Genomic DNA, 22691 nt, shown 5'->3' with positions numbered 1-22691 from the left:
TCCTATATAGTTAGTTGTACTAACTATATTTCGCGCACCCGCAATCCACTGCTGATGATGTCACATTACATCATTCATGACATGGTCAGTGACATCACTGATATCTCAAATGACATCACTGATGACATCTCAAATGACATCATCCAGTGACTGTTTCTGTAAAGTTTAAATATGTTTTACATATTGAAGAATGAGTGGATGTATAAGTGTCTGGATGAAGAATTTAGTATGTGCGTTACTGACTGTATGAGTGAGTGATTAAATGTGTGTTACGAAATGCATGGGTTAGTGACTAAACTGTCTGAATGTGTGCATCAGTATGTCTGTTGTTGTGTAAGCTGCTGCATGTGTTGATCAGTAGTTATATGGGTTATTGATTGGTTGCCCAAGTATTTGAATGGGAGACAGTGTGTGTGTGGGTGGCTGGGAGGTGTGTGACTGTGCATAGATGTGTGAGCAGTTGATTCACTAGGTGTATGAGTTCAAGAGTGCATGTGGAAACAGCTATATGGGCGGTTGACTGTGTGCATGGGTGTGTTGGTGAGTGAATGGATATCTCAGTGCTACATGTCCAAGTAAGTACATATGTAAAACACAGTGCATGTGAGAGTTGGCATATATAAATGACTATACATGAGAGCCAGTGAATGTGCGAGTGGCTGTATGGATCATTGTGTACTTGTATCAGTGATTGTATAAGAGAGTAAGTTTGTGTTAGTATATGTTTGAATAAGTAAGGTGTTGTGTGTAAAACTGTATAGTTGAGGAAATGGAAATGTGATTGATTCTTTGCATGACTGACTAGGTGTGTGAGTAACTCCATGGATGAGTGGCAGTGTGTGAGTGTCTGTATAGGTGTATGAGTGCATATGATAGTGTTGTATTGATGAGTGACTGTATGTATGAGTGATTCTATGGGTGAATGAGTGAATGTGTGTGTAGACCTAGGAATCAGTGAGTACGTATGTAGTAACTGGTATTGGTGTGTCAATGGTTTCAAGAATGGTAGTCTGTATTTAACACTGGGTGTATCAAACGTTATATTAGAGTGTGAGGAGGTGCATCGTATTATCACATGAATGATATCATCACTGATGTGATCAGTGATGTCAAATGAGATGTCATCAGTGATGTCATTTGAAATGTCATCAGTGATGTCACTGACCATGTCATGAATGATGTAATATGTGACATCATCAGCAGTGGATGGCGGGTGCGCAAAATATAGTTAGTACAACTAACTATATAGGAGCAATTTCAATGGTTTTTTAAATGCTAATTCCTAACTATATAAGGCCTGAAACCTATGGTTTTTTAAGTGAATTTGCAAGGTTTTTTAAATGCTAATTCCGAACTATATCAGGCGTGAAACCTATATTTCTTTTCAATAAATTTCAAAGGTTTTGTAAATGCTAATTCTATTAGCGGATAACGTTTATATGTTATTATCCTTCTGGGACCACCTGAGCAGCCATCTTGTTTTTCCGGAGAAGTGAGGCACAAGAGAGCACAATACAAGAGTGGAAAACGCGAAAAGGGGCCAGGGTTGAGACCCCCTAGCCCTTCTCAGGGGGTCCCAGAAGGACCACCAAGTGCAAAACATTTTTTTTTTTATAAATCGCGGGGTTCACGCACGGTACGCGTACCCCGCGTTTTAAAAAAAAAAATTTTTTTTGCCCTTGGGGGTCCTTTTGGCTCCCCCTGAGAAGGGCTAGAGGGTTGGGGGGTCTCTACCCTGCCCCCTTTTCGTGTTTTCCACTCTTGTTTTGGGCTCCCTTGTGCCTCAGTTCTCCTGAAAAACAAGATGGTGGCCAACACTTCCTGGTTTGGACAGTTTGGAATGTTGACAGTCGACTGCCAGACAATCAGAAACTCGCTCGCGCACGTAAGGGTACGTGCATGTATGCGTACCGTACGCGTACAGTGCGCGTACAGTGAGCACATATAGATATATAATTTGCTCAAATTCAATTTTCTCAACCACTTACTGGAGGGATTTTCACCAAATATAGAAAAGGCACTACTGCATACCTGTCCCTACCATTTTGCCAAGTTTGGTGTAATTCCGTTCAGCCGTTCGGGCTGTAGCCGTGTCTAAAGGTCCCATAGAAAATGCCATTTGAAACATTTCAAATTCAATTTTCTCAAGAACTACTGGAGGGATTTTCACCAAACATAGCAAAGGCACATCTGCATACCAGGCCCTACCATTTTGCCAAGTTTAGTGTAATTCCATTCAGCTGTTCGGGCTGTAGCTGTGTCTAAAGGTCCCTATGGAAATTAGCATGGGGAAAACACGTTTTGGGACCCCCTTTCGCCCCCCGCTTGACGAATCCCCCCGAAACTTTCAGGGAAGGAGCAGAGCGAAGCAATTTTAAGGAAAATTACACGCAGATTCCTCAATCTGCGCCAAAGTTCTTCCCAATTGAATGTTGGGGATTTCCTATGGTAACTAGGTCCTAACTATATATACCTACTGGCGACCGCCAGTAGGATGTGTGTGTGTGTGTATATATATGTGTGTGTATATGTATGTATGTATGTATGTATGTATATATATATATATATATATATATATATATATATATATGTATATATATATAATATATATTTAATTTGTTATATTGTTGATCTCAATTGAGGTCTATACCAATTCTTAATAAAGGATAGATGTATGTATTTTTGCATTGACTGCCTTACATTGGTACTGCTGAGATTTTCCTCTCCATTTGCCTCCTGCACATTCTTTCACATGAGATATCATCTCATTTGTACACTGGATGTCTTATGACTTGATATCTAATGTAGCCTTATAGCACGCCGGAGTGGGCTATACCGGCTATTAAAAGCCCGCTCCCTCGTTAAAGGCCGAGCCGAAGGCGAGGGGCTTTAACAATCAATCAATCAGGAGTTTGTTAAAGCGCGACTACTCACCCGTAAGGGTCTCAAGGTGCTAGGGGTGGGGGGGTTGGGAGGGTGCAGGTTCCATTCTATCAAGAAGGGGGTCTGTCGAAGAGCCAGGTTTTGAGGTTTCTTGCGAAGATTGGGAGCGATGTCTGTCTGAGGTGGAGCGGACCAGGACTGGTATAGCCCTGCTACGAAGGGCTATAAGGCTGTTGGAACATTCTGCCACTAGAGGGCAGAATGTTCTAACAAATAAAACAAAGGCCTCTCGGAGCTCGAGAGGAGTTAAATTCCCTTGAGCTCCGAGATGCCATTGGAATATTGCTCTGCAGGCCTTTACCGACCCATAGAAGCAGGGAGAACAATGGAGCTCCCAACATTCCAATGTTCTATTAATGGTTCCAGTGTTGCTTATGAATTTCTTGAATTTATTTTCTGGATGCTACAAATATTTCCATTCTGTCATGTTTCTTAATCTCCGAGGTACAATCTTGGTGACCATCATCCAGGATCATCTATGCACTAAACAGTGCAATGCTGGCTGATTTCGTTGCCTATTTTTGATCCTGAGCTTTGGCTTTGTCCGGCCTTATACTTGCTCATTCCACATTCTTCAACTAGCATCTGCCCTGTGGCTGATTTATCACTTTGGCATATGTATTTGCCATCTTTTAGACATGGGAACATCTGTTGCCTTTTTGAAAGAACTATGTTATAGAAGTGTGCAGTGATGAGGGTAGATCCATCCTCTGGGCATAAAACTACAATTTTGAGGGAGGAAGTATAGCTAGGCTAATATTGGCGTATTCAAACCCCACATATTGTCCCAGTGGAAGAGAAGCCATGGACAGGAACAGAGAGAGGGATCAGATTCCCAGAGAGCTTTTCACTTTACGTTATGACGGTTCTTTCCTAGTCGTTTCGCTGTTCACAGGCAGTTCTCCTCAGGAGTTTCTCACTCTGGCTCCCAGCAGTTTCTGCTTCTTACAGGGCCCCTTGCATAATTGTAGCTCAGTTCCTACTATGGATTGCGTTATCCAGTAATTCTGTCAAAGGCGGATGTATTCGGCGAAACGTTAACATTTGGTGCTAGAATACACACCAGGTAATTCACCAACTCTTGTTCCAAAGTTTACATCGCCGATAATAAGTCGGGCGTGCTACCATACCCTGTGTATGGCTTTCGGCTTTGCTTAAGATGTTCAGGAACTTGCTTAGTAACTGGGTTAGATTTAAGTTTTTTTAGCTTCCCCCCCCCAGTAGCTTGTAGTTTCCTTTTTAAACTCCCCTAGTCCCAGAAGTCCCCTTTGCTAAGAGTGGAGAGCTCTTGCTACATGGAACTAATTGTATATCCTCATTATTCTGTGTAGCGTTACTGTCTTTCCCTTTGTAGGCTATGGGTGACCCCACACTTCCTGTTTTCTATTATGACAACGGGGGAGAGGGGCCTATGTGTGTCCTAACACGGTGCTTTCGGCATAGAAGTAACTCCACGTCGGCCTGAGCCCCATTATGCAGCCCTAGGCAGATGGGTGAGCACGGGGATTCTGTAATATCTTCCACCGAGTTTATGCTGGGGGCAGATGTTAGTGGGCACAAACTACTAGATGGTGATCTGGAAAGACGCCTATTCACTGCTTCAATCTCTTTGTTGATTACAGCAGCCGCCCTTAGCAGGAATGAGTCCATGGTCGTAACAGTAGCGGTGGTACTAGCATTTGCCCCTACTGAGGCCTCCCCATACCTCTTTATACCTGTTACTTTTTGAGCTATTTCAAGGTTAATACAATGTTAATTCAATGTCAAAAATAAATAGGGGCAGGCGAGGCAAAGGAATAAATAAATTGTCCCGTGGATGGGGGTCCCAGTTTTAATACTCCAAAGATGCCGCCACTTGTCTTCTTGCCGAATGACTATGTATAATATCCATATAAGTAAATATAGAACTAGCCCAATTGTTAAGTACACAACAAACTAAATAGGTCTACTTCCTTCAGTCAGTGTCCGCATGTCCTGAATACCCAGGTAACCACAGCAGTAGTTTCAGGTCTCCGGTGAAGCTGCCAAAAGGGGTGGCCCAGCCCAGCCCTGACCAGGCGCAGATGGGCCCGCCCTTAGCCCGGGCACGCCCACGCGTGCGTCCCCGGCGGAAATGTAAGTGCCGGCTGGCGCGATGTACACGTTGGTGTTTGCGCGACGGCGCTGAAAGCCACTAGGGAGGCTGGGGGATGTAGTACCTCTACTCTCCCGATCCGCTCCTCCTTTCCTTGACCCCCTACGAGGGGTTGGACAGCAATATCCAGCCAATACCAGGAGTCAAAGACCTGCAATATCAGGGCGTCTGAATTAGTCGGTAGGAAGGATAATCCTCGCCTCTGTGTCCTAAATAGAATTGAAAATTTCCTTCAGGTTAGCTAGGAAAGTTTGCATTCTGTCTGAATTGAGGGTTTGTTTCTGCTAGTTTAAAGCTGGTTGACTACCATCGATGGCATTCCCATTACTGGCTTAATAGAAAATCTTAAAGATTCTGAGGACCAATCCCCTGCCTAGAGGATATTCTTCAGCCGGCTCCTCAGATAGAAGGCTTTTCACATCATTGAACCTATTGTAGAGTATGCCTCAAAAAGAGAAGGCAGCTTCTTGGAAAACCCATCTCACCCAACAAGCGATAGTAGCCAAGGAAACTGGCTTAAAATGTTTCTTGAGAGCTATGAGAAGTTGAGCCATTCCCAGAGGGCAGTTGTCTTCCGTCATGGTCTTATAAATCCTGAGGCATCGAACCGCACACAGTTTGGGATGAGAAAGAATGGCTAACTTACCTGTAAGTTGCTTATGTGATAAAAATGTGTTGTTTTGCACGTCTGTGGTAGGCGTAGAACCGCATTGCCATTCCACAGGGTGGAAAAACCCAGTTCTGGGGGAGTGGACAAACAAATACCCCTCAAAAGTCTACAGACAAGAGGATGTTTCACTGCCGGTATGTCCTGAAAAGGCTCATGGCTTGCCAAAATGGCTGATCAACAAGCATTGATTGTGCAATATGCCACGCCGCACCCACCAATTTGGACAAAGAATGTACAATGTACACTAGATCTGCCCTCACAAGACAGACAGCAGTGTAACCATCTACGCCAAGCAGAGCCATATTATTTGACTGTAGAGTCGGCTCACGCTCTTTTCATGAGAAGGGCACCCTAAGCTAAAAGGGCAGGGACTTCCCAGCATCCCCAGTAATCTTCCTTGCCAGCACAAGAGTTCCATCCTGGTGCAAGTTTCTGTGAGAGTCTGTCAGAACATTTGAAGTCTCGTGAAGTGGAATTGGATAATCTGTACCAAACTTGCGATTTCCACAGTGGTGTCACCACAATCATCTCCACATTGACGTCTGACCTGTGCCATGAGTCTGGCAATCATCAAGAAGGGAGGAAAAGCGTACCCTTGAATCAGACACCAATCTTGTAAGAAAGCATCAGTTGCCTTCATGAGTGTCTGGACGCCAGCTGAAGAAGCGCGGTACCTGATGGTTCAACCTTGAGGCGAAGAGATCTATCTGACACAGACCCCCACCTGTCCGTATCCTCTGGAACCGAATTGGTTTCAGCCTCCAAATGTGTAATACTTCAGATGCCTAGAATGCCAGTCTACGGTCTGGTTCAATTGACAGGTAGATACTCCAATGTTACTGATATCCTGTGCGGCAGGCATTGATTTAAAATTATGTGGGTAGATCCGCTAACGCCTTGTAATGGGTCCTGCCTAGACGATTTATGCAGTACGCCTTTGAAATATTGTTAATCTTCAAGAGACTTCTCACGCAAAGGACCCCGCTAGGAGTTTCAACCAATTGATGTGTAGAGATTCTTCGTTTTCTGACCACGGACCTCCTGTGGTAACATCCCCCTTACTAAGGAGATGCCAATTCAGGCTGCTGACCCACATACACAAGGCTGTACTCGACCAATGACCTGCCTACATTAACCACTGCCTGCACTTCTTCCGTTGAGATCTCTCCGCCCTGCCTCTCTCTCACTTGTCCATACTGCCCGCATCTACAGGTGTCGAAGTGGGAGACGCTCCTTCTCCCACATCTCTGGAACAGCCTCCCCATGTAGTTCTAGACTATCACTTCACTTCCAGAATTCCGAATTGCACACGGGACCGGACTGTTTCTCATAAGCTTCCAGGACCTGCAAGTGCCTGCATATTGTATCTGGTGATAAGCCGCACTTTATAAATCCTGATTGATAGATCTTCCACATCTAGCTCCCCATCAATGATTCTCCGTCCTGGCCTCGCGCAAAAGTGTGACATCTTTGGCGTACATTAGACCCCTCCTGAGCTGCAACACCTTCAGACGTTAGAGTGTTCTGTAATGCAACGGACCAGTGAAGATAGGCTGAATGGAAGAGGATCATAGTCCTACGGTCCTGGCCGTATATCAAAGAGAAATCTTCTCTTGCTTGCTAGCATTTTGCACGATTGCCTGTGGATGACGAACAGTTTACTCTGAGTGACTGAAGAATGGTATCTACCTTGAAACCTAAGAAAATTAGTTTCTGCGTTGGTATGAACACCGATTTCTATACGTTGACAAAGTTGAGATCCTGAACAAGGGATATTGTCAGCTGAAGTCAGCTGAAGTTGAGCCAACAAGGTGGCTCCATTCCTGATGTATCAGGAGAATGTTATCTAAGTAGAGAATAAATCTGTTTTCCCACATGCGCGTAGCCATTCCAAGACTGGTCGAAGTGCGTTGGTGAAACACCACTGTGCGGAGGACAGATCCAATTGAAGACAAGTGAATCTCAAGACCAGGGGGGAACTAGAATGGTGAGGTAAGCATCCTTTCAATAGTCTTAACAGGCAATGTATGCCTTCCATTATTTTTTTTAGGCTTTCAAAATGATCACAGGACAGAATGTTTTGTCCTTTTTCTCCAACAGGAAAATGTTGCTGAGATATCCCCTTGTAAGGATAACAGAAGGGGTGATTGCGGCTTTTGCCGATAACTCGTTCACCTCCCGTTCCTTTGCCTGCATTCCCTCCTGCGAGAAAACCAGGGCCCGGGGACTAGAGTTGACTGGGGGTTCTGTAGAATTTTATGGGAAAACCTCCAACAGTTTGAAATACCTATTATTTTTGCCCAATTGCGAAGGAAATCATTTCCCATGTCCCCCACCGCATGTAGTGAAGTGGGGCTATTGCTTACCATTGGTACCACCAGGGGTGTTGCTAGCTACCTGGAATGCTCCTTTACCACCACAGCCTCTGCCGGTAACATGAGAGGACACAAGACCCCAAACTTCTTTTGGTCCTGCTACTGCATGGAACGTTTGGCCTTTAGCTTGTGTGGGATTGAGTTATAGGTACGGCCGGAGGAGTGCCCCAACCACTTCCATCCCCTCCCCAAACCTTTTTGCCAAAGACCTTGCGCATAGATTGCTGCACTTTGTCAACAGAGGTAAAAGATGTTACACATTTTGTGAGTTCTTTATTGAAAGGGTCACCTTCTGCCACTGGTCCAGCGTCAGTGGAAGCCAATTCTCCCAAAAACAGAGTGCTTGTTGAGCCTAGCTCAAGAGGATCGTGGAGTCAATCAAATCGCCCAAATCTTTGTTGTTTTTTTGTGAGGGCACTAAAAATATGGAGCACCTTTTCCTGGCAGGATCTCCAGGAGCTGGCCCTTTTACGGGTCGTTAATGGCAATAGATGTCACCATCTTACTGTAGTTCTCGGCGGTACAGGCAACCTTCCCTGCCAACGAAGATCCAGCGCATTCTGCCCTCAGTCTACCCTGGACCTCTTTTTCCATTGGCTATTGAATGTGGCTGGCCACATATTGCATCAGCTTGTCAGCTGGTATCCAATCTGTGGAGAATGAATGATATGTCTGCCGGATTTAGCACATCTGGCAAACCCGCTGAATCCTGCGGGGTAGGCTCACCCTTTTCATCCACCTTGGGTCTTTTGGTGCTGTCCTCTGGCCGCCATGGTCTACTGGAGCTTGTTTCTTCACCAAAATCCCGGTCAGGGGTATGAGAGTTGTCCCTGGCCTTTGCGTCTGCTCCCTGTGGAGAATGGGAATCCTCATCGGGGGGTAAACCCAGGTTGGAAATTACGCCTCTTCAGGAAGGCCTCTCTTGAATGATTCTGGGTGTGGCGAAACAGCACTAGCCTCGGGTTTTTTAGGCACCTTTGCCCCTAAGGGTGCCTGTGTTACCTGAAGGTGAGTGACCCCTATCTTCCTTGCCAGGAAATAAAATGCTGTGTTGGGCTGTAAATTAAATAACTTGTCTACTCAGTGGCTCCAAAGCTGATGAGATTGCTCTCTGTAGAGAAGCATCAATCACATTAACACATCCTCATGGATGTGAAGAGCATCTGCTCCTCCTCCACTGTTTTCCAATACTCATTCTCTGCACTTGGCCTGGAAGATCAAGTAGGATAGAGACCTAGTAGCCACAAGCTTGAAAACGAAAACCCAAGCGAATACCAGGGAACAGTATTTAAACTTGCCAGTGCTTGCTTGCTGGTACCAGTGTGTGTTTGCAATTGTTGAGCGGAAGGCCAAGCTACACACATGCCCTCTAATTAATACAGGCTTTGGTAGTGAGCTTCGCTGAAAAATCGCTTATACTGAAGCTGAGAGAAGAGAAAAAACACTACCCGATTCACCTGGGAACACTTGTTCAATGGCGTTCTTCTCTTCACTGAACAGATGGAAAGGGAAGACAACTAGTTGCACGGAGGCCAGGCATGGCACACATCGCTCTGAGCCATCTAGAGGAGTCACACTGACACTGTGGCAACCAGCGCAGCTGTGGCCATACTCCCGACCCGCTAGCGGTCGCACAGTGGGCGCATCACCCTGCGATGAGTGAACGGGCAATGGAACAGAGGAAACAATACCCCACTTGCTATCTAGAAATAAAAAAAACAAGGCACAGTAGTTCAAATCAGTATAATGAACTTTCACTAAGGAAAAACACTTATCTGGCTGCTGAGCGGTGAAGAAAGAGGAAGTCTTTTTCCCTGGTAGATGAGTATATAGGGCTTACCCTATGGTTGGTGATGGATTGTGACAGTAACGACTCATGGGATATGTAGTCTTCTGTTAAAGATTTTATTGGTGTTGTGTTATGTACCGCTGAGTAAATAAAATGAAAGAAAAATGAGAATCTGAGCTTCCGATCCTGCCATAGAATCTACATTGTGATGTCTGAGTGGATATCCATTCCAGTGGGGCAGATCAGAGTTGAGAACTGCAGGCTGTGGTTGTATGACAAATGAGAAGTGACTGGCAATAACAAGATTGATTCAGAAGCACAATCTTAAGGAGTTGCACAAAATAGCTAACTATAAATGTATATCTTGTAATAAAAATACCTACAAGTTCCTGCTCCCCTCACCATCCTGACACAGTCCAGAGAAACAAGGTAAATAAAGATGAAATACAACAGAGGGCATTTAACTGGAAGTCCTCCAGGTACTGCAACTGTTCTAGCAGAAACAATTTCAACTTCATCATTGCTTGGTGTGTGTATAATCATAGAAGGTAATGGATTATACACAGTTATTCATTATCTTGTTATGCATTGTTTGCATAAAGAGCCATTATCATGAAGAACTAGATTCTAACCCTGTAATTTCCTTCTCTGATGTGGTAATGGAACTTGTTAACCACTGTTGCTATGTTATAAAGGAATTCTAGGCTGCTCTGGCTGGGCTCTCCGAGAGGTTTTCAGAGCATGGAGCAGATCTTCTGGAGCGGAGGGAAAGCACAGAGTGGCTGGTTGGGTGGCAGGGGGACAGGTATTTTCTCAGCATTTTGGGGAGGGACGAGAGACCATATTATGTATGTCTCCTCCATTACTTCTCTGACCCTTCAAATCTGTTGAAAGCAAGGCAGATGCTCTGGGTGGGTCCTGCAGAACATAAAATTGTAGATGGATAATGGTGAATTAAGGGGATATTTTTCCCCTCTGGGTTCTTGGTGACATTCCAGACAACTCTAGTTTTGTTTTTGTTGCCTATTTGATGTCACAAAGAGCCTCTTGGTTGAAAGCATCCCCGTAATTCACGGTTACCCATCTATAATTTTCTGTGGTGTCTTTATTTGTTGTTGACTTTTTAGTTTTGGTAATTACTTGACGCTCTGTTTAATGGGCATACATGCACCTTAGAAATAGTCTTACCATTGTGGTATTTGGCATTTTCTCTAAGTGTTTTTCCCGATATTGAGCTTTTGGAAGTGCCACCGTTTATATTCCTTGCTTTAGAGATTGGCATTGTATGATGTTAACCTAAATTATTGAATAGGTGATATTTTGTAGCCTTGATCTACAAATATCCCTAGCTTAGTTATTTTAAGCTAAAGTATATTTACAAAATTCAGTCTCATAATCTCAACCCTTATATTACATGTATTAGTTTTATACAGTGCAGAGTGAGAATGTCGCTTTGTAGCACTAGTTGGATGTGTGGGCCTGTGAGCTCTTTGTAAAGACACCATGTGCTTCTCTTTGGAAGGGGACAGTATGAAGGTGAAGCCCTAATGTAGGACCCATAGAATCGTGCCCCTTCCCTGGTCTTACAGGTGACGTGACTGATCCTGGGTGTCTGACCAGAGGTTATTCAAATGTACAAACTGCAATAACCACAATTCAATAGATCACTCTTGTTGATATGCTGGCAGTGTGCCCCTCGCATATTGTTTAATTGAATTTTCAATATGTTTTAACTATAAATGTATGTATTGATATCCAGTATCTTTTGGAGTGAGGAAATAAGATTGTGATGTGGAAGGAACTTCAAAAAAACCTGAGCTATCAATGTGAGCTGGGTAACGTTAAGTGAAACCTTTTTTTGTTTTTTATTTCTCACAACGAGTTTAATCCTTGTAATGTACTCGGTGCTTGAATATCAAGAAATACTGACTATTTTAACAGCAATTTGGCATCAATGGGATATTAGCTATATAGGATGTGTTACTGCCTGCAATCGCATACCAATTGCTGAAAATCTTTTTTTGGATTGTGGTATACTGCATATATTGGAAATCTTCATGTATCATGTTCACATGTGTGATGCTTTCCTTATCTGTGTATATTAGTCACAAATTTCTACCCCAAAGTAAAAGGCATTTTGAGTCTAGCTTTCAACCCTGTAGTAAGTGTGTATGATTTATTTTCTTAACAGGCCTCTATTTGAAGGGGATAACGATTTCTGTGTCTGTCTGAAAGAGTCCTTTCCAAATCTGAAAACAAGAAAATTATCAAGAGTAGAATGGGGCAAAATTAGGCGACTAATGGGGAAACCACGAAGGTGAGTCCAAATTTTGAGTTTTTCCTCCAGTTGTTTTACCCTTTTACGTTGGTTTTCATAGCAAGAAGATTTACGTCTCCTTACTTTAAATGACCCCTTTGTGTTTAACTGCCTTCAGTTTTATCTCCAGAATAAACAGTGGCTTGAATGACTCTTGTTCATATCATGTCGTGAAAGCTGCGCCATTATTCTAATATTCAATATTATAGTTGTGGTTACCACTATGAAAAGCCTTCTAGGCTATACCTCTGGGCATCAATGAATGCTGATTATCCAAATGGAGATACAAGGCAGAAGGACCCATTCTAACTTCATCTGTGCTGTGTGGATCCACCTAACTCTTCTCTCCCATCTGGAAGTTTGTGCTGTGTTCTGCTGTTTCACCCTGGCTTACCACCATTCACCACTCTGTTCCGTCCACAACTCTGTCTGGGCCATGTGCTCCCACCCATCTAAACTCAGTACCCTGAAGCCCTGTTCAACACTTCAACACTTATGCTTCCAACCCTTCTCATGTTTTACTTTTACATCCACTCGAGCCCTTGCGCTTCCACCCAGCGTTGCTCTTCCCTCCCCAAACTGCTCTGCTTCTTGGCACTGTACATTGACACTGTTTTTTGATCACCTCTCTCAAACTTTTCTGCGTTCCTGAGCAAATTGCCATCCACTCTGGGAGAAGTGGTCCGTTTCAAAAGGTGTATAATGTGACTTCAGTGGCTGCCAACATTCACATTTTTCTGATTAGCTCAGCCAATTTCAGCATTGGAGCCTGGATGATTACTTTTATTCTTTTCTAAAACAATACACCTTATAACTATAACAAGCAAAATGCCAACCATAGAATATAAATTAAGTAAAGGTTTTCCTTATAACATTAGTCTTTCAACATGGCATGCTATTAAATTATTGCATTCCTGTTGGCTTTTCTTTGGTTCCCGTGTGCAGTTAGTAGTTAATGGGAGTTATCAGTGGTAGGTACGGTCATTTGTCACTGGTATCTTAGGGCCTCCACATTAGTGCTCTAGCTCGTCTAAGGTAGCTAGCTCATGCAATATAGGCTCTTGAAATAACAATGCAGTAGTACAGTGCAGGTATCATACAGTGTTTTGGAGGGTAGGTAAGTAGGTTGCAATGCCTGGGGAGATTAAGTCTCCCTCCGGGTTTAGGGTTACATAGTGTCTATCACAATAATGGGATTATCTTGTGGCCTGAGGTCCTTGGAGAATTCTGATTGGGGGAGTCGCGATTGCTATATGGGGAAGCTGGATCAGATGAGCCCACTGCACTGAGATAATTTAGTGGCCCAACGTTATAATGGACACATAATGGGATCATCACCTTCTTGAGCTAGCTAGCGGCCAAGCCAATCATGTGCTGTGGTAAAATAAAGTACAACGCAAATAAGGTTGCTGAATGAAGAGGTTGTGCTTGCTATGCATACACTGCTCTAATCATGTACACTTGAATCCACTGGGTATTAAGGGATTTTAGCTTCCGACTTTGTAGCTGGGGATCCAGGTTCCAGTCTCTGTGTCAGCTCAACATCCTGCGATTCTGGGCACATCACTTATTCTCCCTGTGCCTAGGACGAGCGCCTAGAGATCCTTACGGGTGATTAACTGCGCTATATAAATCTGAGTATTCTAAAATGCCTTCTGTGATGCCCATACTGCAGCTTGACTGAACTGGACCATGTTTGGTTGGGACGTTGTCTTTTCTCTCTTTGTCCATCGAAGGAATGTATTTGGGATGTTTACCTTGCTTTTCCCTTGTATAGACCTAAAGCCTTGTTGCTACATAGCGAAGTTGCAAAACATTGAAGAATTTTTCTTATCCCGGAAAGAAATTCCAGGTCACGCTATGCGGTGTTTGGCCGAGTAAAGGGCAGCCACACATTATCTGTATATAGGAGCCTAGTTTAGCCCGAGCTAGAATACTTTCCACTGTGGTCACAAAGCTGAGCCCAAACCAGGCTAAGTTTCACTGTGGGTGCTGTTGCACTCCCTGCTCCGTTTTGAGTCAGAAACCTTCCTATTCCCTGTAAAACATCTAAGGATTGTACAAAGGGTGCCGGCTAACTCTTATGGGTGCTTTTTGCACCTACTGCACAGACTCCTGAACCCCTTCCTAGTAATCCCTACACAAAAGGAGTTTCTTTCATGAACAAATTAATCTCTCCTGCGCCATGCTAAGCTTGGTGAAATATACCCTGTAAAGTAATTTAAGTACTTTAAGTAATCTGTTCTGAGATGGCTTCTACCATGCTTGGTATATGCTCAGTAAAGTCCTATACGACAGCTAGGAATTCCTACGTCACTACAGATTTTAGTATGAAAGGCAGATCTAAAAGGGACACGTTAGTGATAGATTCCTTACCTTAGAATATCCCCAGGCGTCAGACTGGATCTGGAAAGTTTTGCTAGCAGTACCCCTGCTCATCAATAGGTGGTGCGTGCGGCCACGCGTCTGTCGCTGGCGTCGTATGTGCCAATATGACGTCACGGAGACTACTTAGGCGCCACCCATGCACGCTATCAGTTCATTCTTTTTCCGCGCCAGTAAGCGCAGATCCGGGTGGAGCACGTACCGTAGTCACTTTCTGACTATCTTTTTTGGGACTTTTTGTCTCTTGTTGAGCTTCTCTGGTGCATAGGGATGCCTGGTTTTAAGTCTTGTGGGGCCTGCCGTCGCAATATGTCGGTGGCGGACCCCCACAAGTCTGTCTCTACTGCCTGGAGCGGTACCACGACTCCCGGTCCTGTCTGGAGTGTCGGGTCATGGCCCCGAAGGTCTTGAGGGAGCGGCACTGGAAGTTGCTTGAAGTTCGGCACTCGTCCCAGTGCCATTTGCGGTCCAGGGGCCGTTCTCATGAACGCTCGCGGGGCCACCATCACCGCTCCACAGGCTCCTAGTCTTCACCCTCGGATTCGGGTAAGGGACGACACAAAAAGAAGTCGAAAACATTGTCGCTCTCCGACGTCCTCCCGTCGGTCCTTGGATGCGGACGAGGGGGACATGGGTTCCGCCCCTGTGGCTCCTTCGGAGCCTGGGAGTCCTGCGGCCTACTCGCCTTACCCGGGTCCATCGGCGAATCCCGCACAGGTGCAAGAGTTTCTTGCTGCCTTGTACCGCCTGTTTAGGCCTCGGGCTCCCGCCCGTGCGCCTTGGCACCCGTGGTCCTGTGTCAGGATCCTGCCGGGCCGTCTACTCCACCACCGGCTCCGGACCAGCGCCGCAGGATCCTGCGCCGTAGGCCCCCGCCCGGCGTCGAGAGGTCCTACGCTGCCGGCTCCGGCCCAGCGCCGCCTCCTGCTCCGCCTGTCGTGCCGCAGTGGATGCCGTTGGTTCCGCCTCTGCCCCGGTTCCCGGACGGTTTTGTCCCCGCCTGGGAGCCAAATTGCGACATGGCACTGGTCCGGCCCCGGCTGGTGCTGTTCTCGACGCAGTGTGTGCCTCCCCCAATCCCTGCCCCAACGCCATGTGTTCCTCTCGCGGTTCCTCCCCTGCCACCGCGGTCTGCACCGCACATGACGGAGGCGGAGAACGACTGGGAGTGGTCTGAGGACCCTCTTGCTCGTCAGTGCGACTCTGAGCAGGATTGGTCGACGACTTGGAAGAGGCTGGTGGCCTCGACGTCTCCTCTGACCAGGGGTTTGCCTCTTCCCCCGTCCACTATGGAAGAAGGTGCCTCGTATACAGTGGTGCTCCGTCGGGCAGCTGAGGTCCTTAACCTTGATCTCCCTACGGTCGCCCTAAAAACTAATCTCCTCACTGAAGTGCTCCAGTCTGCGTTCACTTCATTGGAGCCACTGCTGCCATTTAATGACGCCCTCACTGATGTCTTGTTGGGCACTTGGTCGCAGCCGGCCACATGGGCGCATGTGGATAAGAACGTCGCCAGGCGTCATCCCCCGGTGCCGGGTGATCCTCCCTTTCTGACTACTCATCCTATGACCGAGAGCCTGGTCATTCAAGCTTTGACGTCCCAGTGCCTTTCCCACGGGACTCTTAAGAAGCTGGAGAAGTTTGGCAAGCTGTTGTTCTCGTCGGCCAGCTTGGGGCTGCGTTTGGTGAACTCTGCATGTCTATTGGGCCACTATTCCCACGCCGTGTGGGACACCGTTGCTGAGGTGTTGCCTCAGGGTCCTGAAGAGGTCCAGGCTGTGCTGTCCCTGGCTGTGCTGTCCCAGGCTGTGGCCGAGGGTAAAGACGTGGCTAAATTTACCCCGGCCCCCCATACCCCCCCGCCCCCCACCCGAGTCAACCCACTTCCTGGCATTGCAAACTCAGTTCCAATGCATGTCGTGGGATCACTTTGCGCTTCTCCAGCAGGAAGTCATGGCCCACTTGACCAAGGGGGCCATCGAGTGCCTTCCTGGGCCAGAAGTAGTGCATGGTTTTTATTCCCACTACTTTTTGGTCCCCAAGAAGGACAAGGGGGGCTTGTGCCCCATCTTGGGCCTCAGGAACGTCAATCGCTTCCTCCGGAAGTAGAAGTTCAAGATGCTGACTCTGGCTCAGGTCTTGGCTGCCCTCGACCCTGGAGACTGGATGGTAGCTTTGGACTTGCAGGGCACCTATTTTCACATCCCTGTCCTGCTGGCCCACCGGCGTTACCTGCGGTTCACGGTAGGCCACTGAGCATTCAGTTTGCCGAGCTCCCCTTCGGCCTTACCAGCGCCCCTCGGGTGTTCACGAAAGTGATGGCAGTGGTCGCAGCTCTTCTGCGCAGGTCAGGGGTGTCAGTCTTCCCCTACCTCGACAACTGGTTGTTGAAGGCGGGCTGACCCCAGGCAGTTGTCACCCACCTCCAGACTATGGCAGACGTCCTGCATTTGCTGGGGTTTTCCATCAACGTGCCGAAGTCGCACCCGAGTCCTTCTCAGACAATCCCTTTCATTGGAGCGGTTCGGGATTCGAAGCGGTTTCGGGGTTTCCCCCCCCCGAAAAGTGAGTCGGGTATATTCAGTCTAGGATTCCGATCTTTCAGCCTCTCTATCCTGGGTTTCGGTCAGGATGACCCTTTGACTCCTGGGCCTGATGGCCTCCTGCATCCTGCTAGTACAACATGCCAGAAGGCACATGCGGACTCTGCATTGGGACCTGAAGTTCCACTGGGCACAGCATCAGGGCACTCTGTCCGATCACGTCCAGATCTCGGAGGGCACTGCACACCAATTGCAATGGTGGCTCACGAATCGCGATTGGGTCAGTGGCAGATCCCTCTCTTTCCCAACCGGAGCACACAGTGGTGACGGATGCGTCCCTCCTGGGATGGGGTGGCCACTTGGGAGAGGCGGAGATCAGAGGCCTCTGGTCTCCGGCGGAGTCCCGAAACTATATCAACCTTTTAGAGCTTCGGGCGATCTGATTGGCACTGAAGGCATTCACGGACAACACCAACGCCATGTGGTACTGCAACAAACAGGGCGGGGTGGGGTTATGGACTCTGTCAGGAGGCTCTGCGCATCTGGACATGGCTGGAACATCAAGGCATTACCTTGGTGGTTCAACACCTGAAGGGGTCTCTGAACGCCAGGGCAGACTAACTCAGCCACCAGTGCTTCATGGATCACGAATGGCGTCTGAACTCGGACATGGCGCAAGGTCTCTTTCTGCAGTGGGGAGAGCCTTGGTTAGATCTATTCGCCACTAAAGTTAACGCGCAATGTCATCCCTTCTGCGCGTTGGAATTTCCAAGGCGGCACTCGTTAGACTACACTTTTTGGCGTGAGTGGAGTTGCGGTCTATTGTACGCCTTTCCGCCATTACCACTTCTGCACAGAGTGCTGAAGAAGATTCAGTGCGACCGGGTCCAAGTCATTCTGGTGGCTCCGGATTGTGCACGAAGATACTGGTATCCTGAGCTACTCAGCATGGCGATCGAGCCCCCGATCCGACTGCCACTTCAGGAGGATCTTCTGTCGCAGCAGCAGAGGACGGTCCTCCACCCGAACCTGCCCAGTCTCCACCTCCATGCGCGGAGATTGAGCGGCGACAGTTGACGGCTTTCGATCTTCCTCCCGAAGTCTGTGATTTTATTCTGGCAGCCAGGAGTCCTACAACAAAAACGGTATACGCCTGCAGGTGGAACAAGTGTGTGGCATGGTGCACAGCAAAGGCTGTGGATCCCCTTTATGCCCCTCCTTTTCGAGGTCCTTTTGTTCCTTCTTTCTTTGGCCCAGCAGGGCTCTTCTCTGGGCACTATCAAAGGTTATCTTTCAGCCATCTCTGCCTTTCTATGCCTTCCAGATCAGCCTTCTCTTTTTAAGTCCCCTGTTGTTAACCGTTTTCTGAAAGGCATTACGCACACGTTTCCTCCCGTGCCGTTCACCATGCCTCAATGCGACTTCAACCTTGTCTTGACATATCTAATGTGCGCTCCCTTCAAGCCCCTTCATACCTGTCCTTTGCGCCTTCTCACTCTCAAGACGGCTTTCCTGGTAGCTATCACCTCTGCCAGAAGAGTGAGTGAGCTCCAGGCTCTTTCTTCTAAACCTTATTAACTTTCTGTTCATCCGGACAAGGTGGTTCTGAGGACCTGTCGTTCTTTTTTGCCAAGGGCTGTCACGCCCTTCCACATCAGGCAGACCATCACTTTGCCCACCTTCTTTCCGCCTCAGCATCCTTCCAAGGAGGAAGAGAGGCTCCACCGTCGGGACCCAAAACATGCGCTCTCCTTCTACCTGAGCCGCACACAGCAGTTCCCGGTGGATGACCAGCACTTTGTTGGCTACGTGGGAGCCAAAAAAGGTCGGGCCGTACACAAACGGACCATCTCTCGGTGGGTCGTTCTCTACATCAAGGCTTGTTACTCATTGGCTAAAAAAGAGCCTCCTGTGGGGCTGCGTGCCCATTCCACCGAGCAACTGCAGCAACTACTGCCTTGGGACGCGGCGTTCCCTTGCAGGACATTTGTCAGGCAGCGAAGTCGGCCTCGCACTACACGTTGACCAAGCATTACTGCCTTGACAGTCAAGTCCGGAGAGACTGCTTTTTTGGCCATTCTGTTCTCCGTGACTTTCTGGTGTAATCCTATTCGCAGACCCACCACCGGGGTTGGTATTGCTGGGGTATCTATTCTAAGGTAAGTAGTCGATCACTAACGTGTCTCTTTCCGATGCACAAGTTACTATTTTTGTAAATATATATCTGTAAGAGACATTAGTTAGTGATAGATTCACCTGTCCTCTCCGTTCTGCGAACTGATTCCTAGGATTAAGGGCATCCCTTTCAGGGCCCTAGTTTCATGGCACCAGTGGTCAGTTTCTTGCATGGCTCTGCGTTCCTCGCACGGAAATTCACACACCGAACTGACGTCAGCGCGCATGGGTGGCGCCTAAGTAGTCTCTGTGACGTCACCTCTGTGCATACGACGCCAGCGACGGACGTGGAGCTGCACAACACCACCTACTGACGTGCAGGGGTACTGCTAGCAACATTTTCCAGATCCAGTCTGACGCCTGGGGATATTCTAAGGTAAGGAATCTATCACGAACTAATGTCTCTTACAGATATATTGTTACACAAGTAGTAACTTGTGCTTCTTCACATGAGTCACAACTGTTTTTTGACTCCTTTTTGTTATGTTTAAATCTCTGTTTCTGCCCTTTACACTGAGCTTAGCTATAGGTTGCCTGTATTGATAAACTCCCTGTACTTATATATACTAAGCTTGGAATGGGAGTCATAACTACCAGTCAATGGCATAGTAACGTCTACCACATAAAGATTGATAGATGTTCTTCATATATATAAAATATAGGTAATAGTGCCTTTAATAGTTTCTGCCCAAATAGGTGTGTGGGTGTTAACATAGCATTAGTAAGGACTTTTAGGTCAAGAAACAAGTTGCTAATATTAAATACTTGGACCCTAAGGACTATGGTGCTGCAGAAGGCATTATTGGTGTAGTTTTACCTTCAGCTGCTTAGAAACTGTATTGCACCTCTGGGTCATGCCTGACTCCAGATTCTTGCGCATGAGTTGCAGTCAACAATAGGATTGAGCATGACACTTCTTTAATCTGGTGGTACCTGTATTTAGAACAGACAGGCTAAGATGCCTTCCCTCTGTGTGTGTTTAGAACAACAAGTGCCAGTGTTCTCTGGAGAATCATGCTAGGTACTTGAGTATTTCTTTCTGCCTAGTTCATGGGAAAGCTTTAAGGAGCAGGTGGAAGGGAGGGACGCCTTGCAAGAAGTGAAGGAGCCTCCATTCTCGGGGCTAAAGAGGATACATCCTAAGGCAGGGGTTTTCAAACTGAGGGAGGGCACGGGGGGAGGTGGGGGGGGGGGGGCACGGGGGGAGGCGGGGGGCTTCAAGTTATTCCCGGTAGGACGCAAGGCTCTGGCCAAAATCAGCATTATGCTGATAACAGTGCTTTCATTTCAGTAGAAAACAATGAGCGGCAGTAAGCCGCTCTAATGGGCCATCACTGACCTCTTTTGTCAAGTATATCCTGGCTGGGAGATGATATCAAAGAAGAAGGGATTCCAAATGCTCTGAAAAACCCCACCAAATGGGGACGTGTTGCTCTTTTGTGAAACCTGACCCGTTGGCAGAGTATCCGGATGCAGCTGTTCCCTCGTAGCGCTCCCGGAGTAACGTGCGTACGGCCTTTAGAATATTCTTCGATATCAAGACGCCGCCGCCTTAGACTCGCATATCCGACTACGAGGTGAACACGTCCCCATTTGCAACAAGTGCTCTGTACTATTAAGGAGCCTTTTTGTGAACTGCGGTGAAATATAACGCCCACGCCGTATACCCTTCTAAGTTTTAAAACTCATTTCAAGAAAGGACTAACACCACCAGCAAACTACGCTACTTTTCTAATTAGGATTGCGTCAAATATACTATTGTTCTGTGGTGTTGCCCCACCGACAAATAGACCCCGGATGAAAAGCGTATCCAAATTAATTACAGGAAACGATAAACGATTATATTAAGATGTGTATAAGAAAACTATAAATAATAAATCAAATTCGAAGCTGGACAACATAGCCCGGATACAGCCATTTTACAGCCTCAGTATATGAGAATAATAGTAGTGTCCAAGGACCAGAGTACTACTTTAGAATTTTGATGGTAAAAGTCCTGATGAAGGCATATTTTTTATGTCGAAACGCGTCGACCGGATGCCATCTAACCTCTTTTTAACCTTCTTTGTGATTACATATGTATCATTATATTGTTATTTTATCAATTTTGACTAATGCACTGAATTTTAATATTTCCTTTTAATCAAATTAAATAATGGTTTTTCTCTAAACTGAACTAGTTTGTTTGTTTAATCTATTGTGTAATTGCTTTAAGTGTATGCCTGGGAGTGTTATTTTTCATACTTTGGCACGTTAGTAAGGCCTGCCTGATCAAAATAGTATGCTTGGTAATTATGTATTTGATTGCATTTTTAAAACGGTAACATAACTTAACTGCACTGTTTAAATAAGTCTAGACATATGTAAACATTGCCAGTTTTATAGAATTGTGAAAAATATGGGGGTGGGGATCTTATGCCTCCCACTTCACTGATTCAAAAGAAGAAGAAAAGGTTGCTCAGTGTGCTATCCTCCAGACCTTCTATTCCGATTAGTCAAGCTGGGGGTTGACGTCAGTCACTAATTCAGTTTAACACAGTCCTGGATAACCCATGTAGTGAGGCCAATTCAAAAGTTTCACAAGGCCCATTCACGAGCTTGTTTATTTCTCTTGGTGTCTGATCTCTTCTTGGATGTCTAGAGCACTACCACATGGTTTACGAATACCCGTCTTTCCATGTGGTGATCAGCATGATTTCAGTGTATGTGATGAACCACTCGGTCATCAACTATTCTATTTTACACTTTTCTGCATAGAATTTCCGAAGGTATTCTGTTGTATATGTTATTGTGCTTGTTTTGATGTGGCTGTGCTTGTTGTCTTATAGCTGTATTTCTTGTTTTTGTGATCTTAAAGGCCACTCCCTTCCAGTTTTAAGATTGGAAAATCGCAGACACTGACAGATTAGATCAGGCCCTGAGGTCTGCCTTTTTTGGTAATCACCATGACTCCGATGTAGATGCCACACATCATCAAACCTAGCTCACAGATTGTATACATGCCATTTTCAGTGGCAAATCTCAGTATTGTACTTCTAAAATCAAAGATACCCAAAACTCAGAGAGAACTATTGAAAGTAGTCCGCTTGCTTTCAGATTCTAAATTCCTGTCTGTTACAGATCTAACACAGTCTTTCTGTTGTGATCTGGCGATATTCATTCACAATATGAACTGCAACATTTTTTTCAAATTTGCTAAATGTATGCAACTGAATCTTATCAATAATTCTTCAGAGGAGGGTAATTCGGCTACTCTTTCTTCCTTCCTGTTCTCCACTACATATATCTTCAGCTATAGAGGTTATCCATAATGACTCTGAGGTAACTGACAGTGTCATCCTTTCCTCTTGTTCCGTGCTC

At 46.3% G+C, this 22691-nt stretch overlaps 1 protein-coding gene across 1 annotated transcript in view; it reads left to right on the top strand.

Moving 5' to 3' along the window:
• The window catches only part of LIN9 (lin-9 DREAM MuvB core complex component), a 604858-nt gene that overhangs the window by 264738 nt on the left and 317429 nt on the right, over window positions 1-22691 (top strand). Inside the window, exon 6 of the mRNA XM_086926178.1 lies at window positions 12103-12228. Within this exon, the coding sequence (XP_086782304.1) occupies window positions 12103-12228 (126 nt within the window). The remainder of the gene's footprint in view (window positions 1-12102; window positions 12229-22691) is intronic.

Source organism: Lissotriton vulgaris, chromosome 6, assembly GCF_964263255.1.
Source record: "Lissotriton vulgaris chromosome 6, aLisVul1.2, whole genome shotgun sequence".
Lineage (NCBI taxonomy): Eukaryota > Metazoa > Chordata > Amphibia > Caudata > Salamandridae > Lissotriton > Lissotriton vulgaris.
The sequence above is the reverse complement of the archived record's forward strand: the minus strand, read 5'-3'. Positions and strand labels throughout refer to the sequence as shown.